Source organism: Podarcis gaigeae (assembly GCF_964106915.1).
Source record: "Podarcis gaigeae genome assembly, chromosome: 1".
Classification (NCBI taxonomy): domain Eukaryota; kingdom Metazoa; phylum Chordata; class Lepidosauria; order Squamata; family Lacertidae; genus Podarcis; species Podarcis gaigeae.
The window spans coordinates 112,408,128-112,427,258 of NC_139678.1; the positions used below are offsets into that span (position 1 = coordinate 112,408,128).

The 19,131-nt window shown below is 40.8% G+C and overlaps 1 protein-coding gene across 7 annotated transcripts in view; it reads left to right on the forward strand.

Annotated features, from left to right (window-relative positions):
- The first annotated feature begins 2,695 nt into the window (after nucleotides 1-2,695).
- NCKAP1 (NCK associated protein 1) overlaps nucleotides 2,696-19,131 on the forward strand; it is a 49,700-nt gene continuing 33,264 nt past the window's right edge. For 2 of the 7 annotated variants that reach the window (XM_083705454.1, XM_083705455.1), the window contains exons 1-3: nucleotides 3,070-3,243; nucleotides 12,830-12,847; nucleotides 14,302-14,412. In XM_083705454.1, the coding sequence (XP_083561580.1) occupies nucleotides 3,136-3,243; nucleotides 12,830-12,847; nucleotides 14,302-14,412 (237 nt within the window). In that variant the 5' untranslated portion in view covers nucleotides 3,070-3,135. Of the gene's footprint in view, nucleotides 3,244-12,829; nucleotides 12,848-14,301; nucleotides 14,413-19,131 lie in introns of all 7 variants that reach the window. The other 5 variants (XM_083705459.1, XM_083705458.1, XM_083705457.1 and 2 more) reach the window with 5 other exon arrangements.

Consider the following 19,131-nt stretch of genomic DNA (forward strand, 5'->3'; position numbering starts at 1 on the left):
GACTGCTTTTCCTTGCCGCGGCATCAATTGTTTTGTTCTTTAAATGAAGGGTTTATTGTAAACCGCTTTGATGCTTGGATGGTGTAGCCCATGTAAGATTTTAAATACTACTTGCTTCCTCAGTGACACTGGTTTGAATTTTGTTCTGCCTTTTGTGTTTTGATTTCACCACTCCTATGGAAGTTATTTTGATACTGCCTGGTCTTGTATTTCCACTCTTTCTATGTAAATTGCTAGACTCATCTACACAGTTTCATTGCCCAGCTACACCCAGAGGAGGAGAAGAAGAGAAGCAAGCAGAAGCAACATTCCTGGCACCTTCTCAGATTTTTCTTAAGTCAATTTCCTGATCCTCAGCCATATCCCCCCAAGCAAAAGGTGGTACTTAAACAGATAGCATTTGCTTTTTCAGAAAGGGCATTCATAAATTTTAATTATTTTTTATTTGCTCTTCCAGTAGCCTTTCATGCAATCTTAGATTACTCCAACCGCACCCTCCACTACTCCCCCCCCTTCTGAGCACGTACACAGGTATTTAAAAAAAACACCCAGGGATTACTGGAAGTGCGGATCTTCTCACTACCGCTTTATTCCACTTTTATCCAGTTCCATATTTTCTTATAATGCAGGTAGGGATGCCGGTGGCACTGTGGTCTAAACCACTGAGCCCCTTGGGCTTGCCAATCGGAAGGTTGGCGGTTTGAATCCCTGAGACGGAGCGAGCTCCCATTGCTCTGTCCCAGCTCCTGCCAACTTAGCAGTTCGAAAGCAGACCAGTGCAAGTAGATAAATAGGTACCGCTGTGGCGAGAAAGTAAACTGTGTTTCCGTACGCTCTGGCCTTCATCACAGTGTCCCGTTGCGCCAGAAGCAGTTTAGTCATGCTGGCCACATGACCAAGAAAGCTGTCTGTGGACAAACACCAGCTCCCTTGACATGAAAGCGAGATGAGTGCCACAACTCCATAGTTGCCTTTGACCGGACTTAACCATCCAGGGGTCCTTTACCTTTACTTTTTGATAATGCTGGTTCTGTTTTCTTTCTCTGTGGCATTCCAAGTGTAACTAGGAATGCAACCAAACTTACAGCTACAGAATCTCCATCATCCTACAACTTTTGCCAATTTATTACAAGTCTTCAAGCAACTGCAGAAGCAGAACAACCAGTCCAGATACCAACCATATTAAAGAATCTCCAAAGTGATCTGACTTGAAAACATAGGGTACTTCAGATTCCCAAGCTAGGCAGGATGATGGATATTTCTATAACCAAAGTAATTTACTGAATGGCCTATCATAGTTCAGTTGGTTAGAGTGTGGTGCTAAGGTTACAGGTTCAAACCCTGTAGCTGTATATTCCTGCATTACAGGGGGTTGGATCCTCAGGGAGTTGGCTCCAACTCTACAATTCTGTGATTCTGTGAACAGAACGCATATCCTCTAAGCGTCCCTATTTTCCAGGCACAGTTCCAGATTTACAGAAGCTGTCCCAGTTTCTGATTTGATCCCAGAATGCCCCCCGTTTCCTTAGGACGTCCCTATTTCCATCGGAGAAATGTTGGAGGGTAGGGAGTTACTATTGGACCCCTGAGCCATCGGAAGGCAGCCCTTTATAGGGAAGTTTTTAAATATTTTTTTTACTGTTTATACCAGCCACTCTGGGCGGCTTCTGACATATATAAAAACATAACAAAGCATTAAACATTCATGATTCAATGATGTTGTATAGGGTTTTTACTGTGTGTGTGTGTGTGTGTGTGTGCATACACTTTTTTTGTTTTTACCATTTATTTATTTTTTACTATTTTTTATTTTCATTTTTTTGTTTTTATATATTTGTTTTATATATCAGCCACTCTGGGCAGCATCTAACATACTTAAAAACACATTAAAATATTCATGATTTAGTGACACTGTATTGGGTTTTTACTAGTGTGTGTGTTCATACACATACACACACACACACACACACACACACAATGTATATATATAATTTTTACCATTTTTTGTTTTCTACCATTTTTTTACAACTGTTTCTATACAGTATATTTGATTTAATGTTGTTGTATTGGGTTTTTATATTTTTAATTTATAAAATTTAAAATATGAAAACCCAATACGTCATTAAATCATATATACTGTATATATATATATATATATGTGCCAGAAGTCGCCCAGAGTGGTAGGCAAAGTAAAGGTCGGGGGCCAGATGCGGCCCAATCGCCTTCTCAATCCGGCCAGCAGGCGGTCCGGGAATCAGTGTGTTTTCCCATGAGTAGAATGTCTCCTTTTATTTAAAATGCATCTCTGGGTTATTTGTGGGGCACAGGAATTTGTTCACATCCCCCCCCCCCAAAATAGTCTGGCCCCCCACAAGGTCTGAGGGACAGTGGACCAGCCCCCTGCTGAAAAAGTTTGCTGACCCCTGGTCTAGAGTCTAGAAGACCAACCTGGTCAGATGGGGTATAGAAAAAACCATAACAAGAACGATGATGATGGAATAGGACATCCCTATTTTCACCAGAGAAATGTCGGGAGGGCGTGCAACATACCGGATCCCCCAAAACCGGAAAGGAACACACGAGAGAGAGAGAGAGATCTTCCCCTGCTACGCGCTGGCCGGCAGAGCGGGTGTCCCTCGGAACCTGCCCCGGCTGCCTTCCACAGCCCCCCCCCCCCCCACTTCCTAGTTTCCCACGTGACAGCGAGAGCGCCTCACCTTGGAGGGGCAGCAGAGAGGCGCTCGGTCACGTGGGGCGCCGGAGCCCAGCCTCTCTGTGGGCAGCGGCCGGGTGGAGGAGGAGAGGGAGGGGGGGAGAGAGAGAGCGCCTCCGCTGCTGCCTCCGCCGCCACGCCTAGCGAAGCCCGAGATTGGCGGTGGCTGAAAGGAGGGCGACGACGAAGGTGGCGGCGGCGACGGCTGGCCAAGCCGGGCCGCGGCTGCTGCGGCGGCGCTGTGAGCGCGGCTGAGGGGGCCGGGCGGGCGAGGCGCGTCGGCTTGGCGGAGGCTAGTGCGCAAGCGAGGAGCAGCCGTCTTCCCCTCAGCCGCCGCCGCCGCGGCCCAGCGTCCGCTCGCTCTTCCTTGGCTGCCGCCGTAGCCGCGCGCGCAAAAAGAGCCTAACCGCCCTCGCGTCAGGATGTCGCGCTCGGTGCTGCAGCCCAGCCAGCAGAAGCTGGCCGAGAAGCTGACCATCCTCAACGACCGCGGCGTCGGCATGCTCACCCGCCTCTACAACATCAAGAAGGTGCGCGGGCCCGGCTGCGGGGCTGGGGAGGAAAGGGCCGGGGATGCGGGGCGGCTGAGGGGAGGCCTAAACTGCCTCTCTCGCGCCTTTCCCCGAGAGCGAGGGAAAGGAAAAAAGGAGGCCGCCGCCGCCGCCGTCGTAGTAGTGGCATCTTAGTCAGCGAGGCCTTCTGGGTGTGGGGACTTGTTCGGCTCCGGGGCGGAGGCGCTTTCCTTTGCGCCAAGGCCCTGTGGGGAGGAAGGAGGGGTGGAAAATGTGGGATCGGGCCGCCGGATGCACCATCTGGTTTGATCCATCTGGTCTTCCTCTCTCCCTTCCCCACATTCCCCATGGAAAAGGAGGATGTATCGGGAAGGGGGAGGTGGTTTTTTTTTGGGGGGGGAAGTACCTCCTCCTCTGCCCTCCCCCCCAAAAAAGGTCAATTTTTTCAGTACCAACCTCTCTCCCCCCCCCCCCCCGCGCCTTTTCAGAAAATGGGTTCAGAGGAGGGTCGCCGCCACAATTCCCTGTACTGTATGTGATTTAAAATGACTTGGGCGCACAAATCGAGGGAAGGTAGTAGATGGAGCCTGCACTGTGTGTGTGAGTCATGCAGGGGGGGGGCAGGATTAGCCTCTTCTTATACTGGCGGTCCAAATAATGACAAAGCGGGTAGGGTGGGGGAAATACGATTTGGACCCTTTCTCATTGGCAGCGAAACTGGATTTGGAACATTCAGGTGGTTCCAGTGAACCTTAGTGCTGAAGGTTTAAATAGCAGGTGCTTGCTTTGGTTGGATTAGCCAAAAAGAAAAGGTACATTTTGGAAAGTTAAGATATTGCTGACAGGCTATGCTTCTGGTAGTTTTGGCACACTCTGTAAGCAACCCACAGTATTGATGTCCTGCACAAAATCAATGCACTGTTCTCCCCCCTGCCCCTCACAGAGTGCTTTAACAATCGTGCAGTGTTGTGAGAGTTGTCAGTTGCAAAATATTAAGACAGAATGCTCAAAAATAACAATTGGTTGTTTTTCTGGTCATGATTTCATCTGCTGCAACTGTACAGTACAATGAAAATTATAAAATATTTCTAAAATACTCATTTTTCTTAAGTGAGGTTAAAAATTCCACCCCTGATATATTAAGCAGGTCAAAGTTAGGCAGATTATTGAAAATTAAGCCCTATTGAGTTTAATATGAATGTTCCTAGGGTCACTACAAGGTTTGATTTAAAAAAAGAGAGAATTCACTGTCAATTTTCTTGACACTGCATAGTGTTATTTTTATATATTATGTATTGCCAGGGTCTTTAAATTTTCAAGCTGCATAAATCTGATTGATTTAAAGACTTCAACTCTACAGAAAGGGGTAGACAGAGATGGTGTTCTTTTTTCATGGGCAGCAAAAAACTTTTTGCGTATTGCATACTGCCTGTTGACTGTTGGAATTGTTGCAAGCGATTGGGATTGGTGAACTTTATGGGATTGGTGAACTTTATATTCTGCAAGTTACATATATTCTGAAGTACATAGGATTACTTAACACAGGTTATAGAATCCTAGAAACATATATTTGCAAAGTTGGAAGGCATCCCTGAGGGCCATCTAGTCCAACCCCCTGCAATGCAGAAATTTCAGCTAAAGCATCCATGACAGATGGTCATCCAACTTTGCTTTAAAACCTTCAAGGAAGGGGACTCCACCACCTTCCGAAAGAGTCCATTACAATCAGCAAACAGCTCTTACCAACAGAAAGTTCTTCTTGATGTTTAGTCAGAATGTACTTTCTTGTAATTTGAAGCTTTTGGTTTGGGTCCTACCCTCTGGAGCAGGAGGAAAAAAACTTGCTCCATCTTCAAAGTGACAGCCTTTAGATATTTGAAGATGACTATTGTAATGGCTATCGGATTAATTGATCAGAGGGACTCTAGTTTTTAAAAAGAGGACAGGATGTACAAGACTGAAGTCAGTTCATTCCAGATTTTTAAAAAGTTATATGACGTTTAGTGTGCTTTTAACAAAAGTTAAAGGTGCCTTAATGAAAAAGTTTCTGCTAATGGTACTTGGTTAGCATGGAAATGTTGCTCTGTAGGCTTGTAAATAATAGCAACATGACAGGTCATCTGGCAAGTGAGAATGCAGGAGACTAAGCATGTAAACACTGCAAAATATTTTCTCACCTTTTGCCTTCAACATACTCCATATCAAAGTCCCATTAAGCACAGTGGTGCTTACTTCTGAGTAGAGATTTATTGGATGGGATTTAGTAACTCTTGTAAGCTTATTTGTAAGGGAGTATCAGAGGGAGTGAACTTTTTTTTTTTTAAAAAAAAAGCCTAATATCAAAGCAGCTTGTATAGTATGTTTTTCAAACATATGTTTCAAAGCTCATATGTTTTTGTTCTAAATCATGTGTGTGTTGTTGAAATTTTGTACTATCTTATCTATCTTCCTGTAGTGTAGACTCAAAGCCTGAATATTTTCTTTTTTTGAAAAATGAAAAAGGATACATGACTTAAAGGTGTCAACCCTGGTAGCATAGCATGACTTTGAATGTCTCTCCTTTTCAACTTCCAGCTATAGTTAATTAATAACTTAATTATAACATTCACTAGAATTACAGGTCCCTCATCTCACCCCACTGTCACAAAGTGTTGAGTAGAAACACTTATAAACAGCTGGGCTTGAAACAGTTATTTTTATAGCAGATCAGAAATTCATTTTGTACTTAATGCGGATTGCATTTTTGTATCTGAATTTTTATGAAATTGCTGTGGTAATGAAGGGTCAGTGTTTAAAGCAGTGACTTTTCAGGTGTCTTGCTAATGTGGTCTAGTAGTAGATGGAGCAAAAAGAATGGCATTCATGGGATTCTTAATAGTGCAGTCTTGTTATTTCTCATGCTGTTGCAAAGCCCCTTTTTAGTTTTTCTTTATTTGCTATATAGATATACAGTGATGCTTACACAGCTGATTGTTTTGTTTACAACCCCCCCCCCAAGCACTGAATGTCTATTTAATTATATTTAGCTTAAAAGTCATTTCAGATTTTAAGCAAAGGTGTCATCCCATAAATCTCCATGTGTTCTTGGAGACCTATAACCATGTTGCATAGTGATTTTCTTGTCTGTTCAACTCTCTTGGGCATGGGTTGTCACTCAGTTTGTCCATTAATATTATATTCTGGAGTAGTGAGATCCAGATCTCAAACAAGCTTGCACTAGAGTCTTCCACTACCTTGCAAAAGCCCTCTAAAAGCAAGGAGAGAACTTTTCTAAGTATCCTTTCTGCTTGCCACACAGCTAGTTTACTGCAGGAGGGAAGGACGTATCTCCACTACCACTGAGTATTTTTGTTTTGTAGGGTTTTTTTTTTTTAACAAGAAAGGTTTACTACGCAATATGTGGTATTGCGGTTAGATAAATTGGTTAAGATTTTTTCTTCATTTAGAAAAGAGGAAGTAATTGCTGCTGAGAGTTGGCCTGTTCTGGCCAAAGTTAAGTTTTGAAACCCCATTGATTTTCAGTTTTTCTGCTCCCTATTTTATAATTTAAAAAACTGACTGGATTGTTGTTTTTTAATTCACACCTAATTTATATGTGTATATTATTACCTCTCCTGACTTAAAATGAAACTGTTCCCCACCCAGCCCATTCAATTCCTGCCTCAAGTTGTTAATTTTATTCTAACTAGAGCAGTAGGGTTTGGGAATGTGCTAGCTGCAATAGCTCAGGCTCACAGTCTTTTTGTTTAATGTAATCTCTTTAGCCAAGAAGAGTTAATTTATCTGTATTTTCAGGGTAATATAAAGTACAGTGTTGATGAAATAAAACCACCTATTTTATGTTAACACTGTTCACTTAAAAAACAGCAGCAGCAAGAATACTCATGAAAGCCCTCTAGTGCACTGACTTGTGATAGCTTGTAAATCAACCTTTTTGAAAAGAGGGAGATGCTATGGCTGTCTCTGGATTATCATCCAGGGCTTTATAAACCAAGGTTATTCAAGCTGTGGCTGTGCACTTCTCCCTTGCTTCTCCTTTTCCCCTGTTGCACACCAGCCAAGTTCATTATTTTTTCTGAAACAGAACTCTTGGCTAATGTCAGTTAACAAGCTAGGTGAATGAAACAGGGTCACATACTGGTTTATTAACAGATATGAACAGAGCAATCCTAACAGGCAGCTATGTCATAGAACAGATAAGATAGCATAGTTAAACTGCATTCTAACTGTTTTTTACCAGAATGGCAGGAATTCTTTTTTGGGGAAGAGCAGTGTAAACCAGAGGTCAGCAAACTTTTCCAGCAGGGGGCCGGTCCACTGTCCCTCAGACCTGGGGGGGGGCAGACTATATTTTTTGGGGGGGAAATGAACGAATTCCTATGCCCCACAAATAACCCAGAGATGCATTTTAAATAAAAGGACATATTTTACAGAAGAGTTTAAGATTGAGAAAGGGACACGACAAGGCTGCCCGATTTCCCCCTTGCTGTTTATTTCTGTCCTGGAGGTGCTCTTGAACTTGATTAGAGGGGACCGGTTGGTGCAAGGGATTCAGATCGGAGCGAAACAATATAAACTTAAAGCTTTTGCAGATGACCTTGTTTTGACATTGCAAGAGCCAGAATCTAGCACAAAAAGAGTGTTACAATTGATTCAGGACTTTGGTCGGGTAGCGGGCTTCAAACTAAATAAACAGAAAACTAAGGTGTTGGGAAAAAACTTGACAGATGCAGAGTCAGAACGGTTTCAGAGAGAAACAGAACTAACTGTGGTTAAAAAAGTAAAGTACCTAGGGGTAAACATAACAGCAAAAAATCTGAGTCTATTTAAGGACAATTATGAAAAATGTTGGTCTGAAATTAAGAGAGACTTAGACAGTTGGTCAAAATTGAAGCTTTCTTTGCTAGGCCGAATTGCTGCTATTAAGATGAATGTATTGCCTAAGATGTTGTTTTTGTTTCAAACATTGCAAATTGTGGACAAGACGGAGTGTTTCAGGAAGTGGCAGAGAGATATTTCTAAATTTGTCTGGCAGGGCAAAAAGCCCAGAATTAAGTTTAAGATATTAACTGATGCGAAAGAAAGAGGGGGCTTTGCCCTGCCAGACTTAAGGTTGTACTATGAAGCCGCAGCTTTCTGCTGGCTAAAAGACTGGCTACTTCTAGAGGACACTGATGTGTTAGATTTAGAAGGTTTTAACAATGCATTTGGTTGGCATGCATACTTATGGTATGATAAAGTTAAGATCAATAAGGCCTTTAAGAATCATATTGTCAGGAAAGCAGTGTTTAATGTCTGGACAAAATACAAAGACCTATTGGAAAATAAAACTCCAAGATGGCTATCACCTCTGGAGGCCAAGGCCCGAAAAAGACCCAATATGGAGGCCAAATGGCCGAAATATTGGGAAATAATAGAGAAAGAGGGCAATAATTGGAAATTGCAGAGTTTGGAAAAAATGAAAGACAAAGTGCGAGACTGGTTACACTACGCTCAGATTCAAGAAATTTTTAAAAAGGATAAAAAGTTAGGATTCCAGGTGGAGAAATCGAAGTTGGAAACAGAATTGCTAGAACCTAAGACTAAAGTACTTTCAAGAATGTATAACTTGCTGTTGAAATGGAATACACAAGATGAAATGGTTAAGTCGGCCATGATAAAGTGGGCACAGGATATTGGGCATAATATTATGTTTGAGGATTGGGAAAGGTTGTGGACCACGGGGATGAACTTCACGGCATGTAATGCTCTGAAGGAAAATGTAATGAAAATGATATATAGGTGGTACATGACCCCAGTTAAACTTGCCAAAATATGCCATGTGCCAGACAATAAATGTTGGAAATGTAAGGAAAATGAAGGAACATTCTTTCACCTCTGGTGGACTTGTCCCAGGGTGAAGGTCTTCTGGGAAATGATATATAATGAGCTGAAAAAGGTATTTAAGTATACCTTCCTTAAGAAACCAGAGGCCTTCCTCTTGGGCATTGTCGGCCAGATGGTGCCAAAGAAGGATCGAACATTCTTTTTGTACGCAACAGCAGCAGCAAGGATACTTATCGCTAAGAAGTGGAAAACTCAAGATCTACCCACGCTGGAAGAATGGCAGATGCAGCTGATGGACTATATGCAACTGGCTGAGATGACTGGCAGAATCCGAGACCTGGGAGAAGAGAGGGTTGAAGAAGATTGGAGGAAATTTAAGACTTATTTACAAAAATATTGTGATTTGGTGGAAAGTTAAGTAGGATGTTTGATCATAAATAATTGGCCACCACAAAATCGGATCGGAATGGGATGTAAAGTGAGATTAAGAGAAATAAATTTGCAGAGGACTATATTTAAATAAGCGGTTATAAAATTTGCAAACTAGATGATAAATTGCATGGAAAAAAAAATTTATGATGATGAAAATGGCAGCGGGAGATGTGAGGAAGTCCAAAGAAGTTATGAAACTCTGTTGAGATAAAAGTAAGGTTGTTTATTGTCTTTGTACTTTATTCTGTAAAAACCCCTAATAAAAATTTTATTAAAAAAAATAAATAAAAGGACATATTTTACTCATGTAAAAACAGGCTGATTCCCGGAATGTCCGTGGGCCAGATTGAGAAGGCGATTGGGCTGGATCCAGCCCCCAGGCCTTAGTTTGCCTACCTCTGTGTAAACCCTCATTTTCTTCCTGTCCATTGGCTTGAGGAGGGTAAATTCAGTTGCAACACCAAAAATGCAGGTGCAAGTTTAACCAAGCTTTGCGAGCAGGACCAGTGAATGAAGGGAGTTAATAACATGCAGTGTGACTTTGTTTTATATTTCTCCCTCCCTCTGCTACAAACATTCCCACTCTTGACAATGTCTTTCCCCCCTCGCCACACTGGCACAACTTATGCCAACAGAGCTTTGCCTCGGATACACCCAGCTGAGTTATTTTGGTGTTTTAAAGCTAGCTCAACCAGGGCATGGGGAAATATGCAGTATTCTAACTTCCCCAGTCATATCAAGGTGTTAGGTTTGCATCTGGCTCAGACAAAATGAGAAACTGGCTTTTTTCATCCTGCTGAAAAGGGTTCTTCACCACTGCTCTAAGCAGTGATTTGGGGTGATTTTTTTCTCAACACTTTTTTCCCCTTTGGAGAATTTTCCATTTCATAATTTCATTAGTAGCAAAGAATAAGTACCAATTGCAAATATTAAACAAGCATGGCAGTTCTAAAAAAGACAAGTAGAATGAATGTTAAATTAAATTAGGGAGTTAGAAAGTTTTCTGATGCAAACTGAAAATTTTTGCAGTGCAGATTACACTTATTTGTATAAGAAACTTTTCAGGAAAATCCACATCGCTGGCTAATGGAACAGCTAATTGTTAGTATAGAAGAAGGAAATATATTTACTTGGAAATACCAAGACATTCATAGTTTACTAGTGAATGCATTTTTTCTTCATAGCACAATGCACAAATTATTTTTCAAAGTAATATTCTGATTTTCCAGATGAAGTCTTTCTCCATGCCTATTTTCTCATGGGAATAAATTGTTTCTAAGGCACAGCTCTTGTTGTTCTTCATTGGATATACTGTGACAGTTGTAATCATCTTCTCAAACTTGGGCCTTTAAAAAAATAATAGTATCCTTTGTCATCAACCTCAGCCTACCAGGATCTGCTTTAGGTGTAGCTAGAGGAATGAATGTGTTAGTCTTCTGGTTTTTGATTTTTAAGAAAACAGCTGCAGTATCCATGTTACTAACCTCAAATTTATTTTGAAATTCCCCTGAATTTAATTAGTTGTTGGCTACATGATGTGTGGGCTTTGTAGCAAGTTGAAAATACCAATGGAGATGTAAAGTCAGGTGTTTGCTTATCTGGATTGTGGACATAGTTCAAAGGCAACTAGTTTAAGAGCAAATGTTGCTATTTTATATAAACTAAGGATTGTAATGAATCATTGTATACTCTTAAGGGTACCAGACGTCCCTATTTCCCGGGGACAGTCCCTGGATTTACAAATCAGTCCCTTGATAAATCCACTGAATTGAACTGAAGTTGAAAAGTGTCTCCGGATTCATTGAAAAAAAATCTGGTAACCCTAGTATACTCCTCTTTCAAAGTTTTCATGCTGCAGCCCCCCCTGCAATTACTAGCCCCCTCATACACTTTTTTTTTACCAGTGTGCCTGAATGTATTGTAGATAAGGGCCCAACTCTGTTCTTAGTTACAAAAGCTTCTCTGGTTACTGTTGAGATCTGTCGACTCTCTTTTTATGACAGTTGGAATTTTTGGTATTGGGAATTTGCTGACTAAAGAATTCTTCTGCATTTACAACAAAACTAGTGTGTGCTATAATATGGCCTTGCTGCTGTTGTACCCAAACACTTCAATCTACCTCCTACGTACTTGGCTGCAATTCTAATTCATCACAGGCAGCTACTTGAATATCTGACAACTGAAGCCATTAGTTCAGGGGTGGCCCTCTACATGTTGTTGGATTTGAACTCCCATCTGTCTTAGCCAGCTTGACCAATATTAGAAATTAGAGAAGCCAAGCAAATGGTGCTCCATCTCACTTTTGAGGGACACTGTAGACCAGGCATAGGCAAACTCAGTCCTCCAGGTGTTTTAGGACTACAACTCCCACCATCCCTAGCTAACAGGACTAGTGGACAGGGACGATGGGAATTGTAGTCTCAAAACATCTGGAGGGCCGAGTTTGCCCATGCCTGCTATAGACTAAACATTAGCCAAACTGAAATATAAAACTACATATAAAATCATAGTTTTAGATTTTATTTTATGGTTCTCTGTATGGCATACCAGTGCACATGACATTGTTGTAATTTCAGGTTTTTTTTAAAAAAATGTAAATATATTACTTGGTTGCTTTAAGAATGGTAGCCATTTCTGTACTGTATAGGAAACAGGCATGTTAACTAACTCATTTGAAAACCATCCTATGTAAATGTCAGACATATTTTTGAAGATCATAGCTGTACAGTATTTCGTATAAAGGTAGCATTAGGATTCCACTATAATGACTGTTTGTTTTTTCATTCTTGGCTACCGTTTCTATTTCAGGTATGTAATATTTCACTGATAGTTGCTCTCCTAAAAATTGCATGTGCTGTTTGCTCTAAACTTTGTTTCTTTCCAACCTATCCCTCTTGCTCAGAACAAATATATTGGAAGCTGATGTGATACAACATTTTGTGCACTGGAAATTGTTGTACACACATTTTGAGCACCAAATATGTAATAGAAATAGTGCCTTTTAGAATGCTGCCTGTAAGTAGAAATATTTAATTATGCCAGCACTTGACTTTAACTTTGTTGAATAGAAGTACCATATTTACTCGAGTCTAATACGGCATTGAATCTAATGCACACCTCAATTTTCAGAACCTTGAAACAAAAAAAAGTATTTTCTGGTGAATGTAAATGTGCCATTGAATCTAATGCACATCTTAATTTCTGCAACATAATTTGGCCAAAAAAGGTGAGCATTTGATTTGAGTAAATACGGTAGTTTGCTTTTCTGGACATGATGCTTGTGGGAATCCAAGAGATTTTTTGTTTATGTGTAATCTTCTCTCTTTTCATTGCAATGCTTCCCCAGCAAGGACAAGTATGGAAGGTTTGCAAAGCTTTTTCACCTTCCCTCTGCCCGCTTTCAGATCAGTCTCATACTTCATGACTTCTGTCTCAATAATTCACAACACAACTGTAGAAAAGTTAATAAGTGGCCATCTTGGCATTTCACTATGTTGTGTAAAAATGCATAGCATGTTATAATTTGCATGAGCCACAAATTCTCTATTAAATTAGAATTTTGTATCTAGGAAGGGATTTTGGAACAGAAATGGGATTGCTGCACAGCGTTCTTCTGAGTATGTAACAGTGGTGTGTTAATTACACAGTTCAACTGTACACCATTTTATGTCCCAGCTTGTCTTAACTATATGTTAGAATGTAGCACTTTTTTAAAAAGAGTTCTACTTTAGTATGTAGCACTTTTTAAAAGAGAGTTCTACTGTTACAAGGGATCATAAATTTATTATGTAAACAGCTAGCCAGCTGTGTAGGAACAGAATTGTGTGACAGGTGATTTAGAGAGTAATGTCTTTTTTGAGATCAATGAAAGAGTAGATAAAATTTAAAATGTCCAAATTAATATACAGATGGAGTCACCATTCAGTCTGGGGTGCAATCTGTTTGATACATGCACATTAGTTACAGTACCAGCAGTCCAATTACAGTCCTTCAGCAAATGTATGCAGCCGCTCTATACAAATTAAATTCATGCCCTAGGAAGCAAGCTGATAAGAATATAGCATGTGGCGATGGAACTTGCCTGCTGTTTGTGCCATTAATAGTCAACTTTTTTCTTGCCACACACCTCACTAACAGTAGACTTCAGTGGGGAATGACAATACCAAATCCACATAAATACTTGCTTTTTGTGATGGAAGTAACTCTTTGTGGGGCTGTGGCATGTTTGTAGGCCTAAATATAATGGATCTGGCTCTAGGTTCAGAAGCTGTGCCTAATGATAAGCTTGTTAAAATGTAATTTAAATAGTTCTACTCCATTTGAACTACTCCAAGTTGTTTAGCGTATTAGAGAGAAATCGCAGGTGAACTACTATTAACTACATATTGCTTGGTTCTTTATTTCAGATAAATTATACTAATAATGCAATAAGCGCAGCACTGCCCTGTATAGGTGGTAGCAGCTAGAGCTTTCTACCAGTTGATTAGCATCACTAAATACTGTACATGGTGAACCTACCTCATGCTTTACTTCTAGCCAAAGTTTCCATTTCTTCTTTTAAGACTGAACTTCCCCTTCACTGCTGCTCTGCACTAACTGCTTTGAATTTCCATGCATTTTTTTCCAGTAGAAGAGCATCTCTGTACTGTGTCACATTACATAGTCCAGCTGTGAGAATCCCCATTCATTTTTTTCACCTGCTCACTAAAAAGCTAAAGAAGTCTATCTAGTTTCTAATTGAAGATCAGCTAAAAGTATATAGTATTTAGTGAAAAGAATATATGTTTAGTTTCTTCTTCTTCTCATTTTCTTCCATAGGCATGTGGAGACCCAAAAGCAAAACCATCATATCTTATTGACAAAAATCTTGAATCGGCCGTCAAATTCATTGTCAGAAAATTTCCAGCTGTCGAAACACGCAACAACAATGTAAGTAATGATACAACATTGTAAATATTTGGATTTGCTTGATAATTATTACCTGGCAGTTCTTCTAATGGCATTGCCCATTGGGTGGGATGAGGGAAGCACCGAATGATATTGACACTGGTTAAATCGCAGTGGTGTTGATAATATGCCAAAAGAACCAGTACTGTATAAAAGGCAGATGTTCCACAGCTCCAGCTTTTTCTGTTGACTGAATTATGGGGAAAGAGTCCTGGATTGAGTTTTAAGATTTACAGTTCTTATAAAGGGACAGAAGCCTTGTGAAATTTGGAATATACTAATCCTAGACAGTGCAGGGCATTTTTTCTGTAATCAGAATTGCAGTATGAGTATTTGTAAGATGATGAATTGATGGCAGAAATTCATATAAGGCTTTCAGTTGCATGCTACATTCCTTGGAGTGAGTGCTGTCAGTTTATTCTATGGACAGTGCATTGAAAGTCTACGTGTATACAGCTCAGTATATTAACAAACACATCGTGGAATAAAGCTCTGAGGTTTTTCTTAAGAATGTAAAGTGCTGCGTATCTTCACAGAAGATGGAAATGGCTTACTACTGGAAAACAGTTGACCAGGAGGCTTCCAGTTTAGGTAATCCTCCAAAGTGAAATAGTTCCAGTTCTTGTGGAGTCAGTCTTAGAACTAGATGACTCTGCATGTCTCAGGAAAGTTGGAACAAGAGTATTACTTGACTTAAAGCAATCCATAACCTGTGGCCTTCCATAAGTTGCTGTACTCCAGCTTGCATCATTCTTTACTACTGGCCATGCTGGTTGGGGCTGATAGGAGTTGGAATCCAACAACTTTTTGGAGGTCTACAGGTTTCTCATCCCTGCCTTGTTCAGTTTCCTTGCTTGTCCCCAGATAATTTGGTTTTGCTGTTGCCATGTTGTTCCTTTTATATTGACTTTCATGTCTTGAATTAAAATGGGATCAAAGCAATTTAAGACTGTTTACAACATTAATTGAATTCTGGTTGTAATGCAGTAAACTCTTCATAAACTAACTGTGATTTCTTTATAATGAGAATTGAGAGGAATATATTTTTACATGTTTGTTTTCTTCTCAGAGGTGGAAAGGGGAGGGAAGTAATGGGTTTGCATGTTCTCTGCATGCAATAGTTTGCACGAGTGCTTGAGAATTCAAGTTTCCAATACAGTTACTAAGCACTGGTAATTTTAAGTGTTCTTCCCTCTTTTATGGTCATTCATTAGGTAATGTTAAAATACATCTAGTACTTTTTATTTCAGTGATACTGATTGCCAAATGTCAAACAGTGCCAGTTACTAAGCAGAGATATTTTGCCAACCCACAATTTCATATGTAGCATCATATATTTAAACGTAATGGCTTAGATCCAAAAGTGTTCTGCTAGCAGAGAGTATTATGTGCTCATGGAAGGGTTGTTTCTGATTTAGTGGAAGAATAATGTGAGAAAATTGAGCTCCAATCCAGAGAGGTCCTTCCTTTTTGTGTAAGTTCTTATGTAAGACTTTACACAAGCACTTTCAATACTTTTTTATAACCCACTGGACCCTGTATCTTCCTCATTCACCTTGTTTCTCATACAGTAATGCAATGCAACTGTGATACTCTTCTATGAGACGTCTTGCACAAGGGTTCACAGAATAGCAATAATACATTTCCTCTTTTGGTCGGAGTTCTTTGGATCAGAAGGATGCAGTGGGTGGTATCTAATGAAGTCTGTTGGCACAAGGACTTCTGTCTGCACAACATAATTCCCCCTCCCTCCCTATCCTCTTCTGCCCCTGCCCAGTCTTTCTGGGGTTTACCTCAACCCTCCAGAGCAGACTTGAGCAGGTGTGGGAGGTATTGCAGAAAGAGGAGAGGGAGGGAAAATGCTGTTAAACAAACTGAAATCCTTCCGCTAACAGAACTACTTTGTTGGATACCTCTCAGTATAAATATATATTTGACAGTTGAAGTTCTACTGATTTGTGTAGCAATTTTCTGTTCCACACATGGATCTTTAGTTGTTTTTTTTTTAGCAATGGGCATTATTAACTTAGTTTCCAGTTTGCATAAAAAATATTTACTTGTAACAAAAACATGAAAAATGGATATGTAAAGAAAGTATTCAACCAGGGTAAATTTAAAGAAAGTGGCTGTATCCTTTAGAACAGAGCTAATAATGCTTATTTTAGGACTATGTTAGACAAGTTGTACCTGTTTAATATTGTGTATCAGACACGAATGCTATGAAATTAACAAGAATTAACAAGAAAAGCATCATTTTCAAAGGTGGAAGAGCTTGAGTTAGCGCAGGCATCACCAACCTGCGGCCCTCCAGATGTTTTGGCCTACAACTCTCATGATCCCTAGCTAACAGGACCAGTGGTCAGGAATGATGGGAATTGTAATCCAAAACATCTGGAGGGCTGAAGGTTGGGGGTGCCTGAATTAACACCTCCTAAGTATTCAAAACTTTGTTTTGACGTGTGAGAAATTGAGTGAAAGTGTCTTTTCCTTTGGAAACTTGTGGGGAAACGTGTTGGTAGATGCTGTCAGTTCCCCTTTTGTGTGTGTCAGGATCTTCCTGTAGTTCTTAAAATACTGACTTTCTCCCATGAGGTATAGAACTCCCATAGTTGAATATCAGGATCTAGAGTACAATTAAAACCAAAAAAAGTATTTGCTGGCAAATGTAAATGTGCCATCAAATCTAATGTGCACCTTAATGTAGCTTGATTGTAGGTGAATTAAAGTTTTTTCTTTGGATAGAAATAATAGAAAGTTGCAACTTTCTAAAGGAAAATGAGAAATAGGTTTTGGACTGTGAAACTGTTTTTTGAGTTATGGTACAAACTGCAGAAAGGAATTTGCAGTAGTTATTGTTATTATTTATTACCCACACTTCACCCCAAGTTCCCAGGGTGGGTTACAGCAATTAGAACATTGCTTAATGAGATAAGAATAATTTGGAGAGTGGGGTAAAGGGAAGAAATGTAAAAGGACAGGTATCTAAGGACTCTTAGTAGTGTGGGAATAAACAGTTCATCCAGAGTTCTTATGCTCTAGGACTGGTTTTCAACCAGTGTGCTATGGCACCGTGGGGTGCCCTGAATGATGGTAAGGAGTGCCACAGGCAACACTGGTCTCCTTCCCTCCCTCCCTCCCTCCCTCTGATGCCCTCTCATGTCTCTCCCTCCCAAAGGCTTGCACAACTGTTTGTTGCAGCAGCTCTGGCTACAAGCTCCCTAGGCGAATGGTGTCTCTGGGGTTGGCCAGGGGATACTGGTTACCACAAGCTCAGGCAGCCTCAGAGTAAGTAAGTAAGCAAGCAAGCAAGCAGGCGAGGGAGCCCAGCCAGCCAGTCCACCAGACCTTGCTGTTGAGAATGAATAGACAAGTGGGAGGCTTGGCAGGCAGGTGTTGTGCTGGTCTTTCTTGTGCTTACTGTGTGCAAGGCCTGCCTGGAAGCTAAGTGCCCAGTGCTGAAGGGGAGCTTTTCCACCATGCAGGCCTGGCAGCACCCGCTGCTGTCACTGCTGCCTCCCAGTTCTGGCCTCATGTTCACCTTTGGCCAGTCTCTGTCGGGCCACCAAGGCATCCTTTTCCCAGGCCCCTGAGGAGACAGCTCTCTCTGGGGCAGGTGGTTCAGAGACTGGGGGCAGCGGCGACAGCTGCTTGAAGCACTCCCAAGGAGTGGGGATAGGAGAGGAGGCTGAGGGAACACTCCACAAGGAAGGGTGTTTGAAAAGGAGTGAGGGGCTGCCAGCTCTGCAGGCAAGGGGTGACATAACTGGGTTCCAGAGCCCCACAGGGATGCTGCAGAAAGAATGTAGGTGATCAACGGAGCCGTGGACTCAAAGGGGTTGAAAAGCTCTGCTCTAGGATATCCTGGAATCAAACTGTAGTAAGTGTGCCATTGTAATATTTACATTGGGTGGTATGCATATTTCTGGTATGCCATCTGTCTTATCTATAAGAAGACAATTGAAAGGCTAAAACCTGTGGTGCTGTAAAGAGTTGAGGTACACTTCCCCCCCCCCCTTTTCTCAGTTTTTTTTTATTGAGCTGTTTTGGGTTCCTGATACTTTCTGTACTCCAGCTCTCTTAAAAGCAAAATCGCTGAAATCTTCCCCTTTTTGAACTCTCTCTTGAAGGATTGTGTTAAATAAGTTTAAACAATCAGTTGCTTTTTAACTAGGAGCAAGCTGAGATGGTACTTTAATAGGGTTTATATCTGTATTTAAAGAGAAGCCCTCAGGCTAAGCATGCAAATGAGCCATTCTGGAATACTTGCTGTAACACTAAAGATCCAAGCTTTATTTTAATATTAGGTTGAAATCCTGTAGACAAGATCTTGAATGAATAATTTAAAACATTAGCATTTTTTCTGGCAGTATAACTTGCAGAACAATACTGATATTATTTGATGGAATATTGGACAACTAGCCTACTTAGGCAATTTTTAGAAATCTATCTGAAATCCCACATGTAGAATAACTAATCCGCCTTGACCCTCAAACCCCCCCCCCCAATCTCGGTGCTGAGACCAAAAAGATGTGTTGAATCACAAGGCCCAGTGGAATTTTAGATAGGTTTAGAAAATAACCAAACAACCCATTGAATATTGTCCACTTTTTGACTTGGCTTGCTTCTTTAAAGCAATTTTGCCCTGTTCTTTAACTGGAAAAGCTCTCTGAGGGGCTTACAAAGATTAGTAGTAAGAGAATC